We start from the raw sequence: 20,108 nt of genomic DNA on the forward strand, positions 1-20,108 counted from the left end.
ATAAATGCAGTGGGTGCATTACAATACCCAGAAAGGTTATCAAAATGAGGTGTATCCTATTTTTCGGACCATAAGACGCACTTTTTTCCCCCCAAATGTTGGGGGAAAGTGGGGGGTGCGTCTTATGGTCTGAATATATGGCTGCGAGGAATGAGGGTGCTGCGGTGGAGCGGGTCATCGGGGGCACGAACAGGCTGTAGAAGCCTGCCGTAACCACGTGGGCCCGCTCACTTAATATGCACGCCAATCTCTCAGCGCTGAAACCGGCACTGACAGGTGGGCGGGGTGATGGGCGAGGGATAAACAGCCGGCCCGCATGATCACCCCTGGCAACTACAGCCTGGAGTGATCATGTGCGGCTGTATTCACTGCTGCCCGCGCATCATCATCAGTGCGGGGGGCAATGAATCAGTGTACAGTACTCACCGTTCCCCTGCAGCATCACGATCTCCTCCTGTCTGTGGCGGTCATCTGACTTGCGTGGAGACTAGCGGCGCGTACAGCGATGACGTCATCGCTGTGCGCACGTGTCCACACGCAGCCGCCGGCACAGACCGGAGGACATCGTGATACTGCAGGGGAACGGGGACGGCTCCACTCAGCGGCGCTGCCGCTGACATAGACGGTAAGACGAGCGGTGCTGCATGGAGTGAGGTGAGGTAAGGTGAGTATGAACGTTTATTTTTTTTTATGTGCCACAGGATGCGGCCATACACCAGGATGATGGGGGTATATGAGCAGGATAGGGGTTTATTATGAGCAGCATGGGGAGTATATGAGCAGCATGGGGAGTATATGAGTAGGCTGGGGAGTATATGAGCAGGCTGGGGAGTATATGAGCAGGCTGGGGAGTATATGAGCAGGCTGGGGAGTATATGAGCAGGATGGGGAGTATATGAGCAGGATGGGGAGTATATGAGCAGGCTGGGGAGTATATGAGCAGGCTGGGGAGTATATGAGCAGGATGGGGAGTATATGAGCAGGATGGGGAGTATATGAGCAAGCTGTATATGAGCAAGCTGGGGAGTATATGAGCAGGCTGGGGAGTATATGGGCAGGCTGGGGAGTATATGAGTAGGACATTACCCCATAACAGTGTCAGCAGCAGATCCTCGCCCCATAAGTGTGTCATGACCACATTTTTTGCTTAAAATTTTATTTTCCTATTTTCCTCCTCTAAAACCAGGGTGCGTCTTATGGTCCCGTGCGTCTTATAGTCCGAAAAATACTGGAAGAATTGTCATTGGCACGGTTTAAAAAACCCAATTCTACTACTCTCCGTTATCAGTCCGAAAAATACGGTATTTACTCTTGAAAAGAGAACACTTAAGCCTGCTTTACACGGTACGACTGATTGTGCGATTTCACAATCGATCGTACCCGCCCCCGTCCTTTTTGCGTCACGGGCAAATCGCTGCCCGTGTCGCACAAAGTTAGTAACCCCCGTCACACATACTTACCTCTCGTGCGACCTCGCTGTGGGCGGCGAACGTCCACTTCCTGGAGTGGGAGGGACGTTCGGCGTCACAGCGACGTCACACGGCCGCCAGCCAATAGAAGCGGAGGGGCGGAGATGAGTGGGACGTAAACATCCCACCCACCTCCTTCCTTCCACATAGAGCCGGCGGCAGCCGCGGGAGGCAGGTGAGCTGCTCATCGTTCCCGTGGTGTCACACGGAGCGGCGTGTGCTACCACGGAAACGATGGTCAACTAAATTCAACGATATTATGGAACCTAGCGAGCAGTACCCGACTCACGTTTTGTGAGCGATACTGCGTCGCTAGGAGGTGTCACACAGGCCGGCATCGCCAGCGATGCCGGATGTGCGTCACAAAAACCGTGACCCCGACGATCTATCGCACGATAGATTGTCTGGTGTAAAGCACCCTTTAGGGGAGACCTAATAAATATGCACATGTATATCAGAGGGCAATACAGAGATCTCTCCCATGATCTGTTTGTACCAAGGACTGTGACAAGAACAAGGGGGCATTCTCTTTGATTGGAGGGTTCTTCACGGTAAGAGCAGTGAGGCTCTTGAACTCTCTTCCTGAGGAAGTGGTGATGGCCAACTCACTGAATGAATTTAAGAGCAGAATGGATACTTTTCTTCATAGCAACAGTATAGAAGGTTATGAATAACATAATATTACAGATAGCTAGTTGACCCAGCTTAGGAGTCGGGAAGGAATTATTTTCCCTATGGAGAAAATTGGCTTCTACTCTGTGGTTTTTGCCTTCCCCTGGTTTAACACTGCAGAACAGCGGCACTAAAAATAGGCTGAACTAGATGGACATAAAGTCTTCCTTCAGCCTTAGAAACTATGTTACTATGTTAATTGCTCTGCTTCTTTACTGAGCATGCTCTCTAAAAACCTTGCCAGTTGTACTTTCTGGTTCTGCTGTTGTGCTGTTGGCCTGTGTTCCTGCATGTGTTGTGATCTTTATGTCTTGACCCCAGACTGTTGTTTGACTCTTCTCAGCCTGCTGACTGTTCCTGTCATGACCTCCTGGATTTTGACTTCAGACCATTATCTGACCATGTCTCAGTTTACTCCCTGAATCCATTACATGCCTTCCCAGAATTCTGGCCCTCAGATCATAACCTGACTACGCTTCTGTATACTCCCTGTGTCCATACATATCCTCCTGTTTCCAGACCCCGGCTTTCCTGACTACTCTACCGTTTGCACTACCCATAAGTAGTGACTGGCATCACAGCATGTTAAAAAAAAGCACACAAAAATGCGATGAAAACCCACAACCGGATAACAGGTGCAAAAATTTTGCAACATCAAAAACTCACCGAAACCTCATCCTGGGAACATAGTCTTATTTCCCTAGATAAATCATTTAAGGCTGGATTCACATCTTGCGGCCACCGCAAGAGGATTTGCAGGACCTTGGTCCAGCAGTCACATTAGTAGTCAACAGCTACCGGACAAGAGTCCTGTGAACTGGTTGGACAACTCTCCAGAATTTCCAATACAGTCTGTAAAAATAGGGCACTTTTAGGCCTCTTAAACATATCTGTCTTGTTGGTATGTGTGGTGTCTGTTTCCGCACGTACCAGAGACGTGTAGACCCATTAAAATCAATGGTTTTGCGCACATGTCCATGTTTTCACAAGGACCATGTGTCTATGTGGAGCACACACGTGTACTTGTGCTCCATGCGGCAACATGTCTGTTTTCTGCTGGCAGCACGGGTGTCACACAGAACACACACTGATATGATTGGTGTGACATCACTGTGAGATGTACTGGAGAAAACACGTGTCCCTTAAAAATAAATAAGTTTTATACTTGCCTGTCTCCGGCGCTGCTGTTGCTTCCGGTCCCGCTCATTATGCTCATTTCATATTCACTGTACCGCGGACCCGGAAGTAACAGCAGAGCAAGACACAGCGGCGCCAGAGTCAGATAAGTATACCAGCTCATGCTGTCTGTGTGCTATCCAGATGTCACATGGTTAGCACACAGACAGCACACATAGAAAAACACGACTCGTCTTGCATACCTTCCCCACAGACCATCACACACATGCGTTTAATGCACGGAAGTGTGAAAGAGACCTTATGCACAGTCTGTAAAATATAAAATGAAAGGCGTCCGTGATTTCTTTTGAAGCTAAAGAAATATCTACAGATTATTTTGACTGTAACTATCATCATTTTACAATCTACAAGGACTGCAGCTATTGCATGAATATCACATTTATGGGCTGTAGACATTTAAAACCTATAATCATAATGGGGTAGAGACAAAATCTAAAACTTTTCGGAATTCCCTGTCAAACAGCTTGTAATAAAAACACAATTTTAATGGAAAAATGTAGCTCCCCTGAGACCCTCAGGGCACTACAGGGAACTACATCCTCTTGGGGATGCAGGACCTACCCCCTGGTACCTGTAGTATCAGTGCCTTTTCCAGCAATACACAATCTAAATCCTCGTTCTCCTCTCCACACTGGGCATAGAGGGTTAACCACGTAAGGGGATGATCGCCACGGGAACGAGTCCCTGGGTATAGCCAGCCTTGTGGGAGGGGTCAGTCAGTAGTGGGGAGAGAGTCGAGTAGCACACAGGAGAGGTGTGCAGACGTGCCTGAGCTGGGTCCGTGTAACGGGGACCCCGGGGGCACAAGAGAGAGGTCTCCAGGATGGGTACCGAGATACCGCTGGGACTGGAGCACGCACGGGGCACAGGGCCCTACGTCAAGCGCAAGTTTTACACTGTTTGGCAAATACATGCCCGGTGAGGACTCCTTCATGGACTTTACCGAACCAAATAATCCGGGGGCATCAGCAGTAAACTAGGAACGGTTCACGCTACGGGGACTCAATCTACAGAGAGTGCCGGGGACAGAGCAACCTGGGTCACTACATTGGCACTGGTCCTCCGGGGACCTGAACCAGCAACCCCGGGTCCACAGTGAGTAGAGACAGTTAAAGACAACTAGGTGTGGTCTCCATTATTGCTCCTCTACATCTCCCAGGCACAGCCCTACCTGTGGAGGGCCTACCATCACAGCTGCTATTACCACCAGCCCTGGGAATCCCTACATTAAGCAGCGGCGCTTCTCCATCCCTAACCGCAACCCGCAGGTGGCGTCACATGACAAAAACTCTTATCTCCCCTCTAAATACCTCCCATTAACAAAAGGGGCATAGAGCACGGGACCAGGCAACGGGCACCAGAGTGACATTCCCATTTGTTACTGCCCGGGACCGAGTACCCCCTTCTCTGGGCGCTACAAAAACATGTTAAAAAAACATAAGACCCATGGCCAGGGGTCTATCTAACATGTTTTTTCATTAAAAGTGTGCTTTTATGACAAAATGTGGGACTGAAAGTGCCAAGAATTTTTCTATTTTAGCTCTACCCTTTTGTGGCACATCGGCTTTTGACAGCACCCGTCCAGAAGATGTAACATGACGTATTCCTATGCAGTGCATTGAGTCTCTGTTAATCATTAACCTTACTATAATCATAATTATTTATTATGGTTTCCCAGTGGGACCCTAAAAAATATTATCCGCTCGTCATTCTTTTATAAGCTGTCCAGAATAAATAAAAAGTGAAGTTGGCAACCCTGCTTGTGAACCTCCTTTTAGCAGCCAGTATCACCAGCGCATGTTTTGATTAGTAGGTTTTGGCGGAACATCATGAGTACAAATAGGCAGATAAGAGGAGGTTCGTAGGGTTCTTTGACGGCAGATGTGGTCATCAACGTTGCGAACGACCAGAATCCTCCGTATCTTTTTACTCAACTCTAAACACGGACTAGGACCCAGACTGCAGATGTGCAAGAGACATTGTCCAAGTTTCAGCAAGAAAAATTGGACGATTTTATTATAAATTTCATCCATGTGTACAAATTTTTATGTCCATATAACGTTCGAGTTTGATCCATTTTTATACTTTAAAACAATTTACATAATTTAATGGTAATGCAGCTGATGTGATTAATTTAGACTTTGCAAAGGTATTTGATACTGTACGACATAATAGCCTTATACTGAAGCTCCAGAAGCAAGGACTATATGCAACTGGGTAAGGAATTGTAACTCACTTGTAAGGCCACATCTGGAATATGGGATCCAGTTTTGGGCTCCACATTTTAAAAAGGACATCCAGAAGTTAGAGGCAGTTCAAAGGCGGCAACTAGATTATTACAAGGAATGGAGGCCTCCCGTATGATGAGAGGTTGAAAAAGTTAGATATGTTTAGCTTAGAAAAAAGACGTCTCAGAGGAGATCTCATTTATATGTATAAATACATGTGTGGTCAATATAAAGGACTGGCACATGACTTATTCCTTCCAAAGACAATACTAAGGACCAGGGGGCATTCACTGTGAGTGGAAGAAAAGCGATTCCGACACCTAAATAGGAAAGGGTTCTTTACAGTTAGAGCAGTCAGACTGTGGAATGCCCTACCACAAGAGGTAGTAATGGCAGATACTATAACAGCTTTTAAAAAAAGGGCTGGATGATTTCCCCAGTACACACAACATTGTTGGTTATAAATGACTTAAGGGTGCTTTACACGCTGCGACATCACTAACGATATATCGTCGGGGTCACGTTGTTAGTGACGCACATCCAGCGCTGTTAGCGACATCGCAGCGTGTGACACCAAGAAGCGACGATCAACGAGCGCAAAAACGTGAAAAATCGTTGCTCGTTGACACGTCGCTCCTTTACCAAATATCGGTGATGGTGCATGCCACTGGTTGTTCGTCGTTCCTGCAGCATCACACATCGCTACGTGTGACACCGCAGGAGCGACGAACATCTCCTTACTTGCGTCCACCGGCAATGAGGAAGGAAGGAGGTGGGCGGCATGTTCCGGCCGTTCATCTCCGCCCCTCCTCTGCTATTGGACGGCTGCTGCGTGATGTCGCTGTGACGCCGCACGAACCGCCCTCTAGAGAGGAGGCGAATCGCCAGCCACAGCGACGTCGCAGGGAAGGTAAACCCGTTTGACGGGTGTTAGCGATGTTGTGCGCCACTGGCAGCGATTTGCCCGTGACGCACAACCGACGGGGGCGCGTACGCTCGCTAGCGATATCGGTACCGATATCGCAGCGTGTAAAGTACCCTTTAGGGACAAAATGTATAATTGGTGGAGGAAGGGTGAACTAGGTCGACCTAGGTCTTTTCTCAACCTATGTAACTATATAATCAAATAGTTTCCTAGATTTACATAATAGAAATGTATCCATAAATATCAGATGCCAATCGTATGCTTAATATGGGATCCGATGGTTTTTTTTATGTACCCATATACTTCAATGAATGAGTCTCAAAAGAGAGTAGAGCAAATCAGACAGCACACATCCGATTTATACGAGAGTCTGCTTGAGCCTTTTCAGACAGTCTGTAACATTTCCTTCCATTGCTAAACCTTACACATTTATCATTTGCAGCCATAAAGAAAATTTCGGAAAGGTCAATCCTACTTTTTCGTCATCCTCGGTAAATGGGGCTCCTGCAGGGGTCTTGTTTATCCCTTGAGCGACACCGATAATTTCCCCATCACTATTCTGTATCGGCATACACAGCAAAGATTTTGTCTTATATCCTGTTAGTTTGTCTATTTCATCACTGAATCTTCTGTCCTACAAGAGAGAAGAATATTAATGAACATATATTTCAGAGATCATAATTTTACAATATTGTAAACATACGTCCTCAATTGCTTATTAGAATTAAAAAGTAAAATGTACTATTACATAGGAAAAGGGGGCAAATGTGGAAACCAGTAAGAATAGGGTCACTAGCGGCAGCAAGTCAGCACCTCCAGGAATCGTATATATTCTACATTATCGCTAATAGACATAATAAGACTTAAAAAGAGCAGTTCTTATTCCCTTCAGGACAAATCAATTTTGGGCCTTTGTAGCCACACAAACTTTGCAGTGCTCGGCGTTTTCTGACAGCTGCATTGAGGATGAGTGGTGCGGCGGTCGAGCTCTGTGCGAGACCCAGCGGCATCACACCCACCGGTCAGCAAGTAATCACATATCCCACGAATAGGTGAAAACACTGCACAAGCCCTTTAATAAAGTAGAAGAGGTGACTGCAGTTCTCACAAGTCCTTGTTTTTTTCTCCTCCTCTGGCTCCACATTGTGGCTGTACGTATATGTAGCACCCTTGAGACTTCAGTTGCTACAGGGTATTGCATCTCATTTAAGGTATAGTACTCATCCCGGGTAAGGAAGAGGTTAACCACTGGTGTTCATCACTTACACAACACACACACACTTAGGTGCTTTCCCCTGGAACTGGGTTAGAGGTGGTCACCATGGCAACGGGACTTTCCCAGCCACTGGTGAGTCATCAGGAAGGTGGGGGCAGCATGAGGGACGAGAGAGAGCACACAGACTTTTACCTCAGAATAGTCTGGGACACAGTACAACACGGTCGCTAAGGAGAGTGCTTTAGAGCTTCCTTAGTTAGGACCATCCCGAAGCAGATGACCGGTGGAGTTGGTGAGACAGAGGAGCAACACTGTAGTTGGAGGTCGAGCTCAATAGCTCCCTCAGTGCCAGCACAGTTCAGGGTGCAGAGCCCTAGGTTAGCATACACTTCATGTTGTGCCATCAGAATCTGCCAGACATGGGGATTTCACATCTCTCTGCCCACCAAAAGTCCCGGGGCACAGCAGCATACAGAGTCAGGAGTCAGGACCATTGTCGGGCCCACTTTTGATTCACACTGGCTGTGAACTGGACAGGAACTTAACCACCAAAGGCAGGGGTCCCCAAGTAGCTTCACGCCATGAGGATCCACACTACAAAGCACAAGGAAGGAAGGTTTCATGCTTCACAACACTGGTAGTGGCCTCTGAACTGTCCGGGATCGGCTGGGGCCAATCACGGCAGAAACTGGCACTCCGAGGGTGATGACCTAGCAGTGAGTAAAGACCTTGAACCGCATCCACTGTCTCAGCCGTCATTGCTGTCACCGTCGCCCCGTGCTCCGGTGCCACCGGCCACTACCACCCCCGTCGTCCTCCCTGGGGTTTGCTCTACCTGTGGGGAGCCGAACCATCCGAGCTGCGACACCATCCGCCACAGAGGACAGCACCCGCAGCGGCGGCTAATCCCTAGCTGCATACCACAAGTGGCGTCACGAGACAACTACCACCAAAATCCTTCATCCCCATCTTCCCATCCATCCCTTTTTGTGGACACCTCGGAGTCACGAAACCGGGCAGGGCCACCCGTGACATCCCCTGACCCTTCACCGGCCCGGTGACGAGTATTGCCCAAGGCCCCGTGGGATGCTCCATATACAGGTTCAGACAAAAGTAGCTGTCACCAGCTGCCATTTCTGCAACTGCCTTCCCACTTTGTGCCTCAACTGTACAGCCATAATGACTAAGCCCTGAATTGGTTTTCACTGGAGTTACTCTGTAGTCTTAAGGTTTACTTGTTTTTCTACTAATTAATAATAAGTGCTCGTTAAAGGGGTTGTCTAGGAATATTTTACTTTTTACTATGGTCCTAAGAACTAACAAGCAGGTAATTGCTTACTACCTCCCTGTTCTATCCGGCACTGGCCCAGAGCGGTCACAGACCACTCCTGCTGGGGATTCTGCTGCTTCTCATCAATAGAAAGAAACAAAAACCTGCATCTCCAAATGGAACATAGCGTGAACAGGTGCAAGCTGCTATAACTGCACGAAAAACAAAAAAGAATACAGCAGCATTCTGTAAGCACTTAAGGCCCAGTCACACACAACGACTTACCAGCGATCCTGAAAACGATGCGACCTGATAGGGATCGCAGGTAAGTCGCTGGGAGGTCGCAGGTGAGATGTCACACAGTCAGATCTTACCAGCGATGCAGGAACAATACAGGTCACAGTAGCGACCTGTATAACGATCTCAGCAGTCACTGGGACCCTGTCACACAGTGTCAAACACAGCGATGCGTCCTGCCCAGCAGGACATCGCCTTTGAAGAAAATGACCTGGACCATTCGGCAACGACTAGAGATCTCACAGCAGGGGCCTGATCGCTGGTAGGTGTCACACATAACGAGATCGCTAACGGGATCGCTATTGCGTCACCAAACGGTGACTCATCTGCGATCTCGCTAGCGATCTCGTTATGTGTGACAGTACCTTAAGACTTTTAGTCCAGGAGAGGCAAGAAAATAGAATAGAGTGCAATCAAAGAAAGGTCACCTTGCCGCTGTTGATGGGCTCACATGAACTGGCCAGTATGTGTGCAAAGAACCTTTATTTTTTAAGTATATTTTATACAGCATTAATGCAGTTTAAATTTGATATATTCCATGTTGCTTATGTCTTAGTGCTTACATAGTGCTGCTGTATTCTTTTCTTTGTGTTTTGTGTAGTTATAGTAGCTGGCATCTGTTCCCACTTGCTGTATTCTACTGGAGATGCAGTTATTCTTGCAGTATATATTGGAGGTGTAGACAGCCTCCTATTCTGACTGTGTTCTCCTCCCATCAGTCCCAGGATGGTTTTAATTAGTGCCAGATCGTAAAAGCCCATATATTTGTAGACTTTTGGTCCAGGAAAGGCATGAAAATAGGATAGTTTCCCAACAAAAAAAAGTCACCTTGCCGTGGTAGATGGGCTCACATGAATTGGTCAATTTGTGGGCAAAGAAGCTTAATTTTTCTAAGTATATTTTATATAGCATTAATGCCTTTTAAATTTGATATATTCCATGTTTGCTTATATCTTAGTGCTTATAGAGTGCTGCTGTATTCTTTTTGTTTGTGTTTCTTGTCAACAGAGCAGCTCTTCCTCTTTTGCTCTGCTCTGTCGACAGGGCATGACTGCCAACGTCCTGTTGATTGACAGTTGCCTCCCTGCAGTCAGACAGCTGGCTGTCAATCAGCATGACCTCGGGAGTCATGCCCCTTAAACAGAGCAGAAAGGAAGAGAAGCAGCTGCCCTGTCATGTTTCATGTTACATCAGCATCAGCATTGTAAAAGAACAGAACAGTCACGGATGATCATGACATGGGTCAGCAGACATTTTGTACAGTCCTGCAATAAAGAATTGTGGTACAGAATTGTGTAACTATTGGAATCAAAGTCTGCAGAAGTGAAGGTGTATATCGCAGCCGTCCTCTTGCAGCTGATTGGAGAGGTTCAATGTCAATGGCCATCGGATTAACTTGATATAATAGTACAGGTGAGCAAAACAATTTGTAGGACCCAGGTTCAGCAGCCATGTCAGTACTCCTTGGCAATTCGACAAGAGCACGGCAAACTTCCTACTATCTGCTGGTATTCTGCGTGCCTTTTCTGATTTACCAGAGTCTAATGCATCATATGGATGATCTACAAATGGAAAACAGCCAAAAGATAAAGACAAACACTATTGTGACCCGTGGCTGGTAAAAACTAATGTGACATAAACAGAACAGAAACCGAGTATAAAGCAACACACTGGGGCATATTTATCAGTACTGTCAAATTCCAAGACAGTGCACACTTAGGATGCGGGGCACATTTACACCGGCCAATTATCGGGAAACGAGCGTTTCATCACGTTATAGTGACCAGTGATTGAAGCAACTTTATGCATTTCAGCATGACAGAAAGCAGGCGGCTCCAGGGAGGAAATACGTTTATTTTCTCTCAGTTGCTATTCTTTAGGCCCAGTCACACTAAACAACTTACCAGCGATTCCAACAACGATACAACTTGATAGGGATCGCTGGTAAGTTGCTAGGAGGTCGCTGGTGAGATGTCACACTAAGCGACACTCCAGCGATCCCACCAGCAACCTGACCTGGCAGGGATCGCTGGAGCGTCGCTACACATGGAAGCATGTTGCGCTTGGTAACTAAGGTAAATATCCTGTAACCAACCCGATATTTACCTTGGTTACCAGCGCACACCGCTTAGCGCTGGCTCCGTGTACACCTAGCCACAGTACACATCGGGTTAATTACCTGATGTGTACTCTGCTACGTGTGTAGGCAGCAGGGAGCCGGCTTCTGCGGACGCTGGTAACCACGGTAAACATCGGGTAACCAAGAAGCCCTTAGCGCTGGCTCCCTGCACTCCTAGCCAGAGTACACATCGGGTTAATTACGCGATGTGTAGTCTAGCTATGTGTGCAGGGAGTAGGGAGCCGGCGCTGGCAGCGTGAGAGCGGCGGACGCTGGTAACAAAGGTAAATATCGGGTAACCAATGAAAGGGCTTCTTGGTTACCCTATATTTACATTGGTTACCAGCGTCTGCAGAAGCCGGCTCCCTGCTCCCTGCACATTCAGTTGTTGCTCTGTCGCTGTCACACACAGCGATGTGCGCTTCACAGCGGGACAGCAACAACTAAAAAATGGCCCAGGACATTCAGCAACAACCAACGACCTCACAGCAGGGGCCAGGTTGTTGCTGGATGTCACACACAGCGACATCACTAGCAAGATGTGCCTCAGCAGCGATGTTGCTAGCGATGTTGCTTAGTGTGACGGTACCTTTTCACTAAGGCTGTCGGGTGGCATTGAAACACTATTTACCTGCAAACTGACCCTATAGCTGCAGAAAGATAACATTTTTTGAGGTGACAGGTTTATTTTAAAAGAATAGCATAAATTCTAAGATAAATCTGGAAATAGGTTTCAAACCTATTTACTATTTTTAATGAAGAACCGAATTATCTTTTATCAAAGGTCTAAAAAAACCTGCACCAATTGAACCATGCAAAGTTTTCCCTAAACCATGCCCCTTTTCTAGCAAATCTATGGCCTTTTTCAGCAAAGTCACACACCTTGTCAAATAATATCCAGAAAGTATGTGAAACTCAAAAATTATGAAAACATAAAAATGATTGATAATGTGATAAAAATAACTTTATTGACTCAAATGTAAATTAAAAATGGATAAAAACTGAATTCTGATAGGTGGTATCATCTCATATCTGCCAATGAAGACGAGATGGAACTACTGGTAAGTAGGTAAAGTACAAAAGGGAGTCAGACAACAAACAAAAAACAATTTGATGAGCCAACAAAACGTGTAATCAGGACCTTCGCTGCTGAGAAAAATGGCAACCAACGGGCACTGAATGATCAATTACTGATCAATTAGTGCACATCTGAAGTGCAGTTTAATAACAGCCGATTAGTTAGTAATTACTTGTCGGCGGTCATTTAAAGCAACAAAATCGTTAATTATATATGTACCAAAAAGTAATGTACTTCAGCATTAAAGGAAGGTAGTTTAAAGATAAAAAAAGAATAGCAGAATGTGCACATGTTAATAAAAAAAACAAAGCTGACGCGTTTTGGGTAGAAAAACATTTAATCATAGCTGACTGTGTGGGAAACTTCCTTAAATAGTAAATATAGTTTGTGTGATTGAAAAGGCAAATGGATTCACCTATCTAAACATAAGTTCCATAATTGTGTGTATATATATATATATATATATATATATACACACATATGCAGTACAGACCAAAAGTTTGGACACTCCTTCTCATCTCTAGAACAACTGTTAAGAGGAGACTTTGTGCAGCAGGCCTTCATGGTAAAATGGCTGCTAGGAAACCACTGCTAAGGACAGGCAACAAGCAGAAGAAGCTTGTTTGGGCTAAAGAACACAAGGAATGGACATTAGACTAGTAATCTATGCTTTGGTCTGATGAGTCCAAATTTGAGATTTTTGGATCCAACCACCGTGTCTTTGTAGAAAAGGTGAACGGATGGACTCTACATCGCTGGTTCCAACCGTGAAGCATGGAGGAGGAGGTGTGATGGTGTGGGGGTGCTTTGCTGGTGACACTGTTGGGGATTTATTCAAAATTGAAGGCATACAGAACCAGCATGGCTACCACAGCATCTTGCAGCGGCGTGCTATTCCATCTGGTTTGCGTTTAGTTGGACCATCATTTATTTTTCAACAGGACAATGACCCTAAACACACCTCCAGGCTGTGCAAGAGCTATTTCACTAAGAAGGAGAGTGATGAGGTGCTACGCCAGATGACCTGGCCTCCACAGTCACCAGACCTGAAACCAATCGAGATGGTTTGGGGTGAGCTGGACCGCAGAGTGAAGATAAAAGGGCCAGCTAGTGCTAAACATCTCTGGGAACTCCTTCAAGACTGTTGGAAGACCATTTCCGGTGACTACCTCTTGAAGCTTATCAAGAGAATGCCAAGAGTGTGCAAAGCAGTAATCAAAGCAAAAGGTGGATACTTTGAAGAACCTAGAATATAAGACATATTTTCAGTTGTTTCACACTTTTTTGTTAAGTATTTCATGCCACATGTTTAATTCATAGTTTTGATGCCTTCAATGTGACTCTACAATTTTCAGAGTCCTGAAAATAAAGAAAAGTCTTTGAATGAGAAGGTGTGTCCAAACTTTTGTTCTGTACTGTAGAGATATATCTAACATATAAAGCTGAACGTGTGTATGTGTGTGTGTGTGTGTATGTCCGGGATTGGCATCTGCACCGTCGCAGCTACAGCCACAAAATTTTGCACACTCACACTTCTGGACCCCGAGAGCGTCATAGGCTATGTTTTGAGGGGAAATTTTAACCCCGCACTTTACAGTTATTCACCAAAAAAACAGCCTCCATTAAAGCTAATGGAGCTAGGAGCCACAGTGCAGACAGAACTTCAGAAGAATGCGCAGTAACGCCCTGATATGGAATGTTGGCATGTTAAAATGCAGCCAGGGAAAGAGACAGACACAGACAGGGAAAGAGGCAGACACAGACAGGGTAAGAGATAGACAGGGTAAGAGACAGACACAAAGAGACAGACACAGACAAAGAGACAGACTGACAGGGAAAGAGACAGACACAGACAAAGAGACAGAGACAGACACAGGGAAATAGACAGACAGGGAAAGAAAGGGAAAGAGACAGACAGGGTAAGAGACAGACAAAGACAGGTAAAGAGACAGACTGACAGGGAAAGAGACAGACAGGGAAAGAGAGGGAAAGAGAGAGAGGTTAAGAGACAGACACAGACAGGTAAAGAGACAGACACAGACAAAGAGACAGAGACAGACACAGGGAAAAAGACAGACAGGGACAGAGAGGGAAAGAGACAGACAGGGTAAGAGACAGACAAAGACAGGTAAAGAGACATATAAAGAGACAGACACAGGGAAAGAGACAGAGGGAAAGAGAGACAGGGAAAGAGAGGGAAAGAGACAGACAGGGAAAGAGAGGGAAAGAGGGAAAGAGACAGACACAGGGAAAGAGACAGAGGGAAAGAGACAGACAGGGAAAGAGAGGGAAAGAGACAGACAGGGAAAGTGACATATATAGACAGGGAAAGAGATTGAGACAGACGGAGAAAGAGACAGAGACAGTCAGAGACAGACAGGGATAGAGAAAGACAGACAAAGAGATAGAGAGACAGAGAGATATATACAGAGGGGCAGACAGGCATTATAATTGCATTTGTATCTATTTGTTTTGTGGTTTCTATTTTGTTAACAGCAGTTATTAACCCGGGCGAAGCCGGGTAGTACAGCTAGTATATCTATATATATATATTTATATATATATATATAGATATATAAAAAAAAATTTAATTATAAACATAAAAATTAATAAAAATACATAAAATCTGTTCTGTAAGTGAGACCGTTGGGCGAACGAATATTCAGTTGAACAACCCAGAAAGTCTATTGTGCTCTTAATTTACCCAGCCAGTCTATTCTATTCGGTTTGTGTACTTTTTCCATCCCAAGACTCTCATTAACGTAATATTCCGACTGTCTTTCCCAAAAATGATTAGATAAATTTTAGCCTTCACTTGTGCAAAACTGGTAGGGACTAATCTCATCTCAAAAGACTTGCAGCAGTAATTACAGCAAAAGGTGGTCCTGAAAAGTATTGATGTAGGAGGGGGCTGAATACTAATGCACATCACAATTTTCAGATTTATATTTTTTAAATATTTAGAAAACCATGTATCATTCTTTGTATACTTAACATATACTTTCTACCTTGTATTGGTATATCACATAAAATTCCAATAAAATACATTTAAGTTTGTGGGTGTAACATGAAAGAATATGGAAAAGTTCATGGGGGATGACTAATTTTTCAGCCAGAGGCTTATTTCTGGGAGAAAAATGTGATTGGCAGCCTGAAGTCAGAAATCTGTCTCAACAATCAGTGGGTTGGTGCTCCAATACACTTTAGATCATCGGCTAACATTAGTCTAATGGAGAATTTACATTTAACAATTTAATGATTGTCGGTGTACTAAAGCCAGGGTGGGGAGAGTTAAGTCCTAGTTCTGCAGGTCTTGATTAGAATGCACAACCAAAACATCAGTGACTAACCCAAAATTATGAGAGTAATTAAAGGGCCACTGACCAAAAAGGTTAAGGAATAACGTTTGGAACTCCATTCTATGTCTGAACTGGGTGCAAAAAACCTAAAAAACATCACTATGGGGAGATAAGGTATGCACACCAGTGACTATGGAAGGGGAATACATGGAATAGCAGAAACTGCTGTGTGAATACTGACATGAAAAATTCAATAGCTATTTGTAAGAATGAAATGTGAAAAATGGAACCTGCATTACTGCCATGAATATATGAATCAAGAGAAATTTAGCTACTGAATTGATCAATGCAGAAGAGCCCCAACACTACGCCAAAGTATTTCTCTACGTTGGGGTCCCTAGCTTGTGTGTGTCCTCTCATGCAGTTAAAAAACTTACCGTGTATGGGACGCTGAGACCCAGGCTATATATGCGTATAATGTGGATTGGCAATAGGTGTGTATGGGGAGGGTTCACAAACGAAAAACTACTAACAATAACGAATAACGTTTGGAACTCCATTCTATGTCTGAACTGGGTGCAAAAAACCTAAAAAACATCACTATGGGGAGATAAGGTATGCACACCAGTGACTATGGAAGGGGAATACATGGAATAGCAGAAACTATGAATATATTCATAGCAGTAATGCAGGTTCCATTTTTCACATTTCATTCTTACAAATAGCTATTGAATTTTTCATGTCAGTATTCACACAGCAGTTTCTGCTATTCCATGTATTCCCCTTCCATACTGACCAAAAAGGAACCAAAAAAAGTAATTAGTAAGATACAAAAAGCTTTATTAATAATAAAAGTGAACAAGGGACAGACAGTGAGGGCAATTAAGATGGAAAATATTGTCAGACACAGAGTTGCACACAAACACGCCACCTGATGGTAGTAAAAGCTGCTGGTCCAAGGTACAACAAAGAATTTGCTATCAAGGGGTGATAGTGCTATTGGACCGCTCTATGTAGGAGATATTGTACATATATTTTGTATTTAAATGGCAGTTAATTAGAAGAAAGGTGCCATTCATTGCACTGGCTGCCCATACATCATAGGATCCAATTTAAATTGCTTGTTCTCACACACAAAGCTCTCCACAGTGCAGCACTCCCCTATATCTCCTCTCTTATCTCTGTCTATCACCCTACCTGTTCTCTACGTTTCGCAAACGACTTTTGACTAACATCCACACCAATCCAAACTTCCCACTCCTGGCTCCAAGACTTCTCCTGAGCTGCCCCAATCCTCTGGAATGCTCTACCCCAAGAAACTAGGACAAACCACAATTTGCACAACACCAGATGCTCCCTAAAAGCACATCTTGTTGTGGTGGCCTACCACCTTCCATAATCAAAGTCAATTCATATATATGGCCTCCACTACTTCTCAGAACATAATTCTCTATCATATTCCACCGCACCCAAAAGCATTACAAAGATTGGCTGGTGACCGGCTCATGCAGCCATATCTATCCCCCATTTCTTCGAGATGGCTGGACCATCATTGTAAATAAACACCTGTATCTTGTCACCCCCTTGTAGGTTATAAGCTCTTGCTTGCATTGTTGTCATTATTTTTGCGTTAATTATTATATCTTCTATAACTGTTACTTTAAAATGTTTATATATAAACCTCTGAATTGTAAAGCGCTGTGGAATATGTTGGCGCTATAGAAATAAAGATAATTATTAAAGATTATTATTATAAGTGAAGTTTACATTCTAATGAATTCCAAAAATTAAAAACAAAAACAGACAACCCATAACTAAGATACTTAATTTGGAAAAAAAATTGACAATCAAACACAACCTTTGTAATCTGCTTTTTGAAATGTAAAATATTTCATCTTGGAATTCCAATTTATATGCAATCTAAAATATGGCATAAAAGACAGAGCAGGGGAGACGCTAATTGGATTGATATTCCCTTAGGAAATAACATATAAATAGAAATATGTTATATGTCTATCTGTCAAGAGTATGATGGACCCAATTACAAGGAATCCAGAGTCAGAAGCGGTGGAATATCTCTGAAGAACTTGATGGAAATGCTCAATCCCTAGATTTTCTTCTACAATGCTTTCTACAATACAGCTAATTTGCTCAACAAATCTGTTATCTGCTCACAAGAAAACAAAGTTGTAGGACTCATCATCAACATCATCAATGTGTCAGACAACGGCTGGTTGTCGCATGCTCTCCTCTCTATGGCTTAGATGTTTTATCTTAAATAGTAATGATATAAAATAATATATAAAATGAATAATGATGGAACAAAGGCAGATGAGAGCCTAAAGGGTACTTTACACGCTGCGATATCGGTACTGGTCGGTTGTGCGTCACGGGCAAATCACTGATCGTGGCGCACAACATCGCTCGGACCCGTCACATGGACTTACCTTCCCTGCAACGTCTCTCTGGCCGGCGATCCGCCTCCTTTATAAGGGGGCAGTTCGTGTGGCATCACAGCGACGTCACACGGCAGCCGTCCAATAGCAGAGGAGGGGCGGAGATGAGCGGCCGGAACATGCCGCCCACCTCCTTCCTTCCTCATTGCCGGTGGACGCAGGTAAGGAGATGCTCGTCGTTCCTGCGGTGTCACACATAGCGATGTGTGCTTCCGCAGGAACGCCGAACAACATCGTACCTGCAGCAGCAACGATATTTGGTAAAGGAGTGACGTGTCAATGAGCAACGATTTTTCACATTTTTGCGCTCGTTGATCGTCGCTCCTTGGTGTCACAAGCTGCGATGTCACTAACGGCGCCGGATGTGCGTCACTAACGACGTGACCCCGACGATATATCGTTAGCGATGTCGCAGCGTGTAAAGCCCCCTTAACTTGAACTTTCTGGATATCTATCTCTATTCTAACTGTAACAACTTTGCCTTGTTCATTTTAATATTTCAACCCATTATTGCACTGATGCATATTTTATTTTTTTTTCTAATATCAAATTGTCAGAACCCACATAGAAACTTGAAAAGACAGTTATTAATTTTTTTTAAGGTAAGTTAATTATCACTTAGTATACTGGGTAAAGCAGTTGTGATACAATCAGAGTTTTTAGATCTAGCAATGCAGCAGAGCTCAGTAAGATGATTGGACCAGGGTGCACACGAGCAGCTGGTCTGGCAGTGATAATCTGCGATAAAATACTCATTGATACAGCAGCACACAGCCTGATAAGTGACACAACCATGAATTCAGTGTCTCAGCCCCTGAGTCATGCTGCCCTTAGATTACTATGAAACACATCTGATAGCCTGCAGAAGTTACCCCAGTGACTACAAGTGTAGATCAAGAACTAATATCTGATGGTGTAGACATGACTGCGCATGGGCTACTAATTAAAAGGCCAGCTGAAAGATACCAATGAAAGAGGGTATTTAAGATCTCTAAGACAGAGCTTAGTGTGACCCCTCAAGGAAATCCAAGTGAAATGCGCATCGGGGTTACTACGGTGTCATATGCCAATGGGGAATACTATGGGTGAGTGTAGAGATTTTCCTTTGTGCAATACATTTCTGTAATAGATTAATTTATCTTGCTACCAAAGGTTGAGCACTATCTGTGTACACACCCCTTTGGAGGTAAAATCCTCCCCCTTAGGATATTGTCTTTTTCTCTGGCGCCTTAGCTAGTTTGTAGTCTGCACCATGCACTTTCCCTATGTATGTATTTATTTTGTCTGTCTGTATTAATGTTTTATAAAGTATAAATCTTTTATTCTACCTTCTTGGTATTTATATGGCTCCATATTTCTATATGTTTAATGCCTTCAGATTACATAGCAAAACCCTGCTCACAGATTCCCTTTAACCCTTTAAGAAACTGGGAATTGTATGTTTTTGTACTTTCATTTTTAAATGCCACCTTTCAAGAGCCATAACTTTAATTTTTCCGTCAACTTAGATGTAGTATCACTTGTTTTTGCACGAGGAGTATTAGTTTTGAATGCCACCATTCATTTTACTGTTTAATGCACTAAATCACTAAAGAAATAAATTCCAAGTTTGTATTTTTATTTATACTAATTTTGTGTACACACGATGCTTTGATTCCATATCATAACATTTTCTTAGGCAGTGAGGTTACAAACAATAATGTAATTCTTGTATTTTTTTTTTATTCTCTATATGTTCTTTACTGATCAAGTTAATTAATTCCTTATATTAATAGAATTAACTTTTATAAACGCGGCAATACCAAGTACATTTATTTTTTTCCTTCCGTTATTCTTAACAGAGTTTAAAAGGTGTGATTTCAAATTTTCTTTAAAAAAAAAA

At 44.0% G+C, this 20,108-nt stretch overlaps 1 protein-coding gene across 1 annotated transcript in view; it reads right to left on the reverse strand.

Moving 5' to 3' along the window:
• PDE11A (phosphodiesterase 11A) overlaps window positions 1-20,108 on the reverse strand; it is a 746,356-nt gene that overhangs the window by 574,332 nt on the left and 151,916 nt on the right. The window contains exon 2 of the mRNA XM_075317377.1: window positions 6,967-7,125. Coding sequence (XP_075173492.1) covers window positions 6,967-7,125 — 159 coding nt within the window. The remainder of the gene's footprint in view (window positions 1-6,966; window positions 7,126-20,108) is intronic.

The sequence above is a fragment of the Anomaloglossus baeobatrachus genome, chromosome 7, assembly GCF_048569485.1.
Source record: "Anomaloglossus baeobatrachus isolate aAnoBae1 chromosome 7, aAnoBae1.hap1, whole genome shotgun sequence".
NCBI lineage: Eukaryota > Metazoa > Chordata > Amphibia > Anura > Aromobatidae > Anomaloglossus > Anomaloglossus baeobatrachus.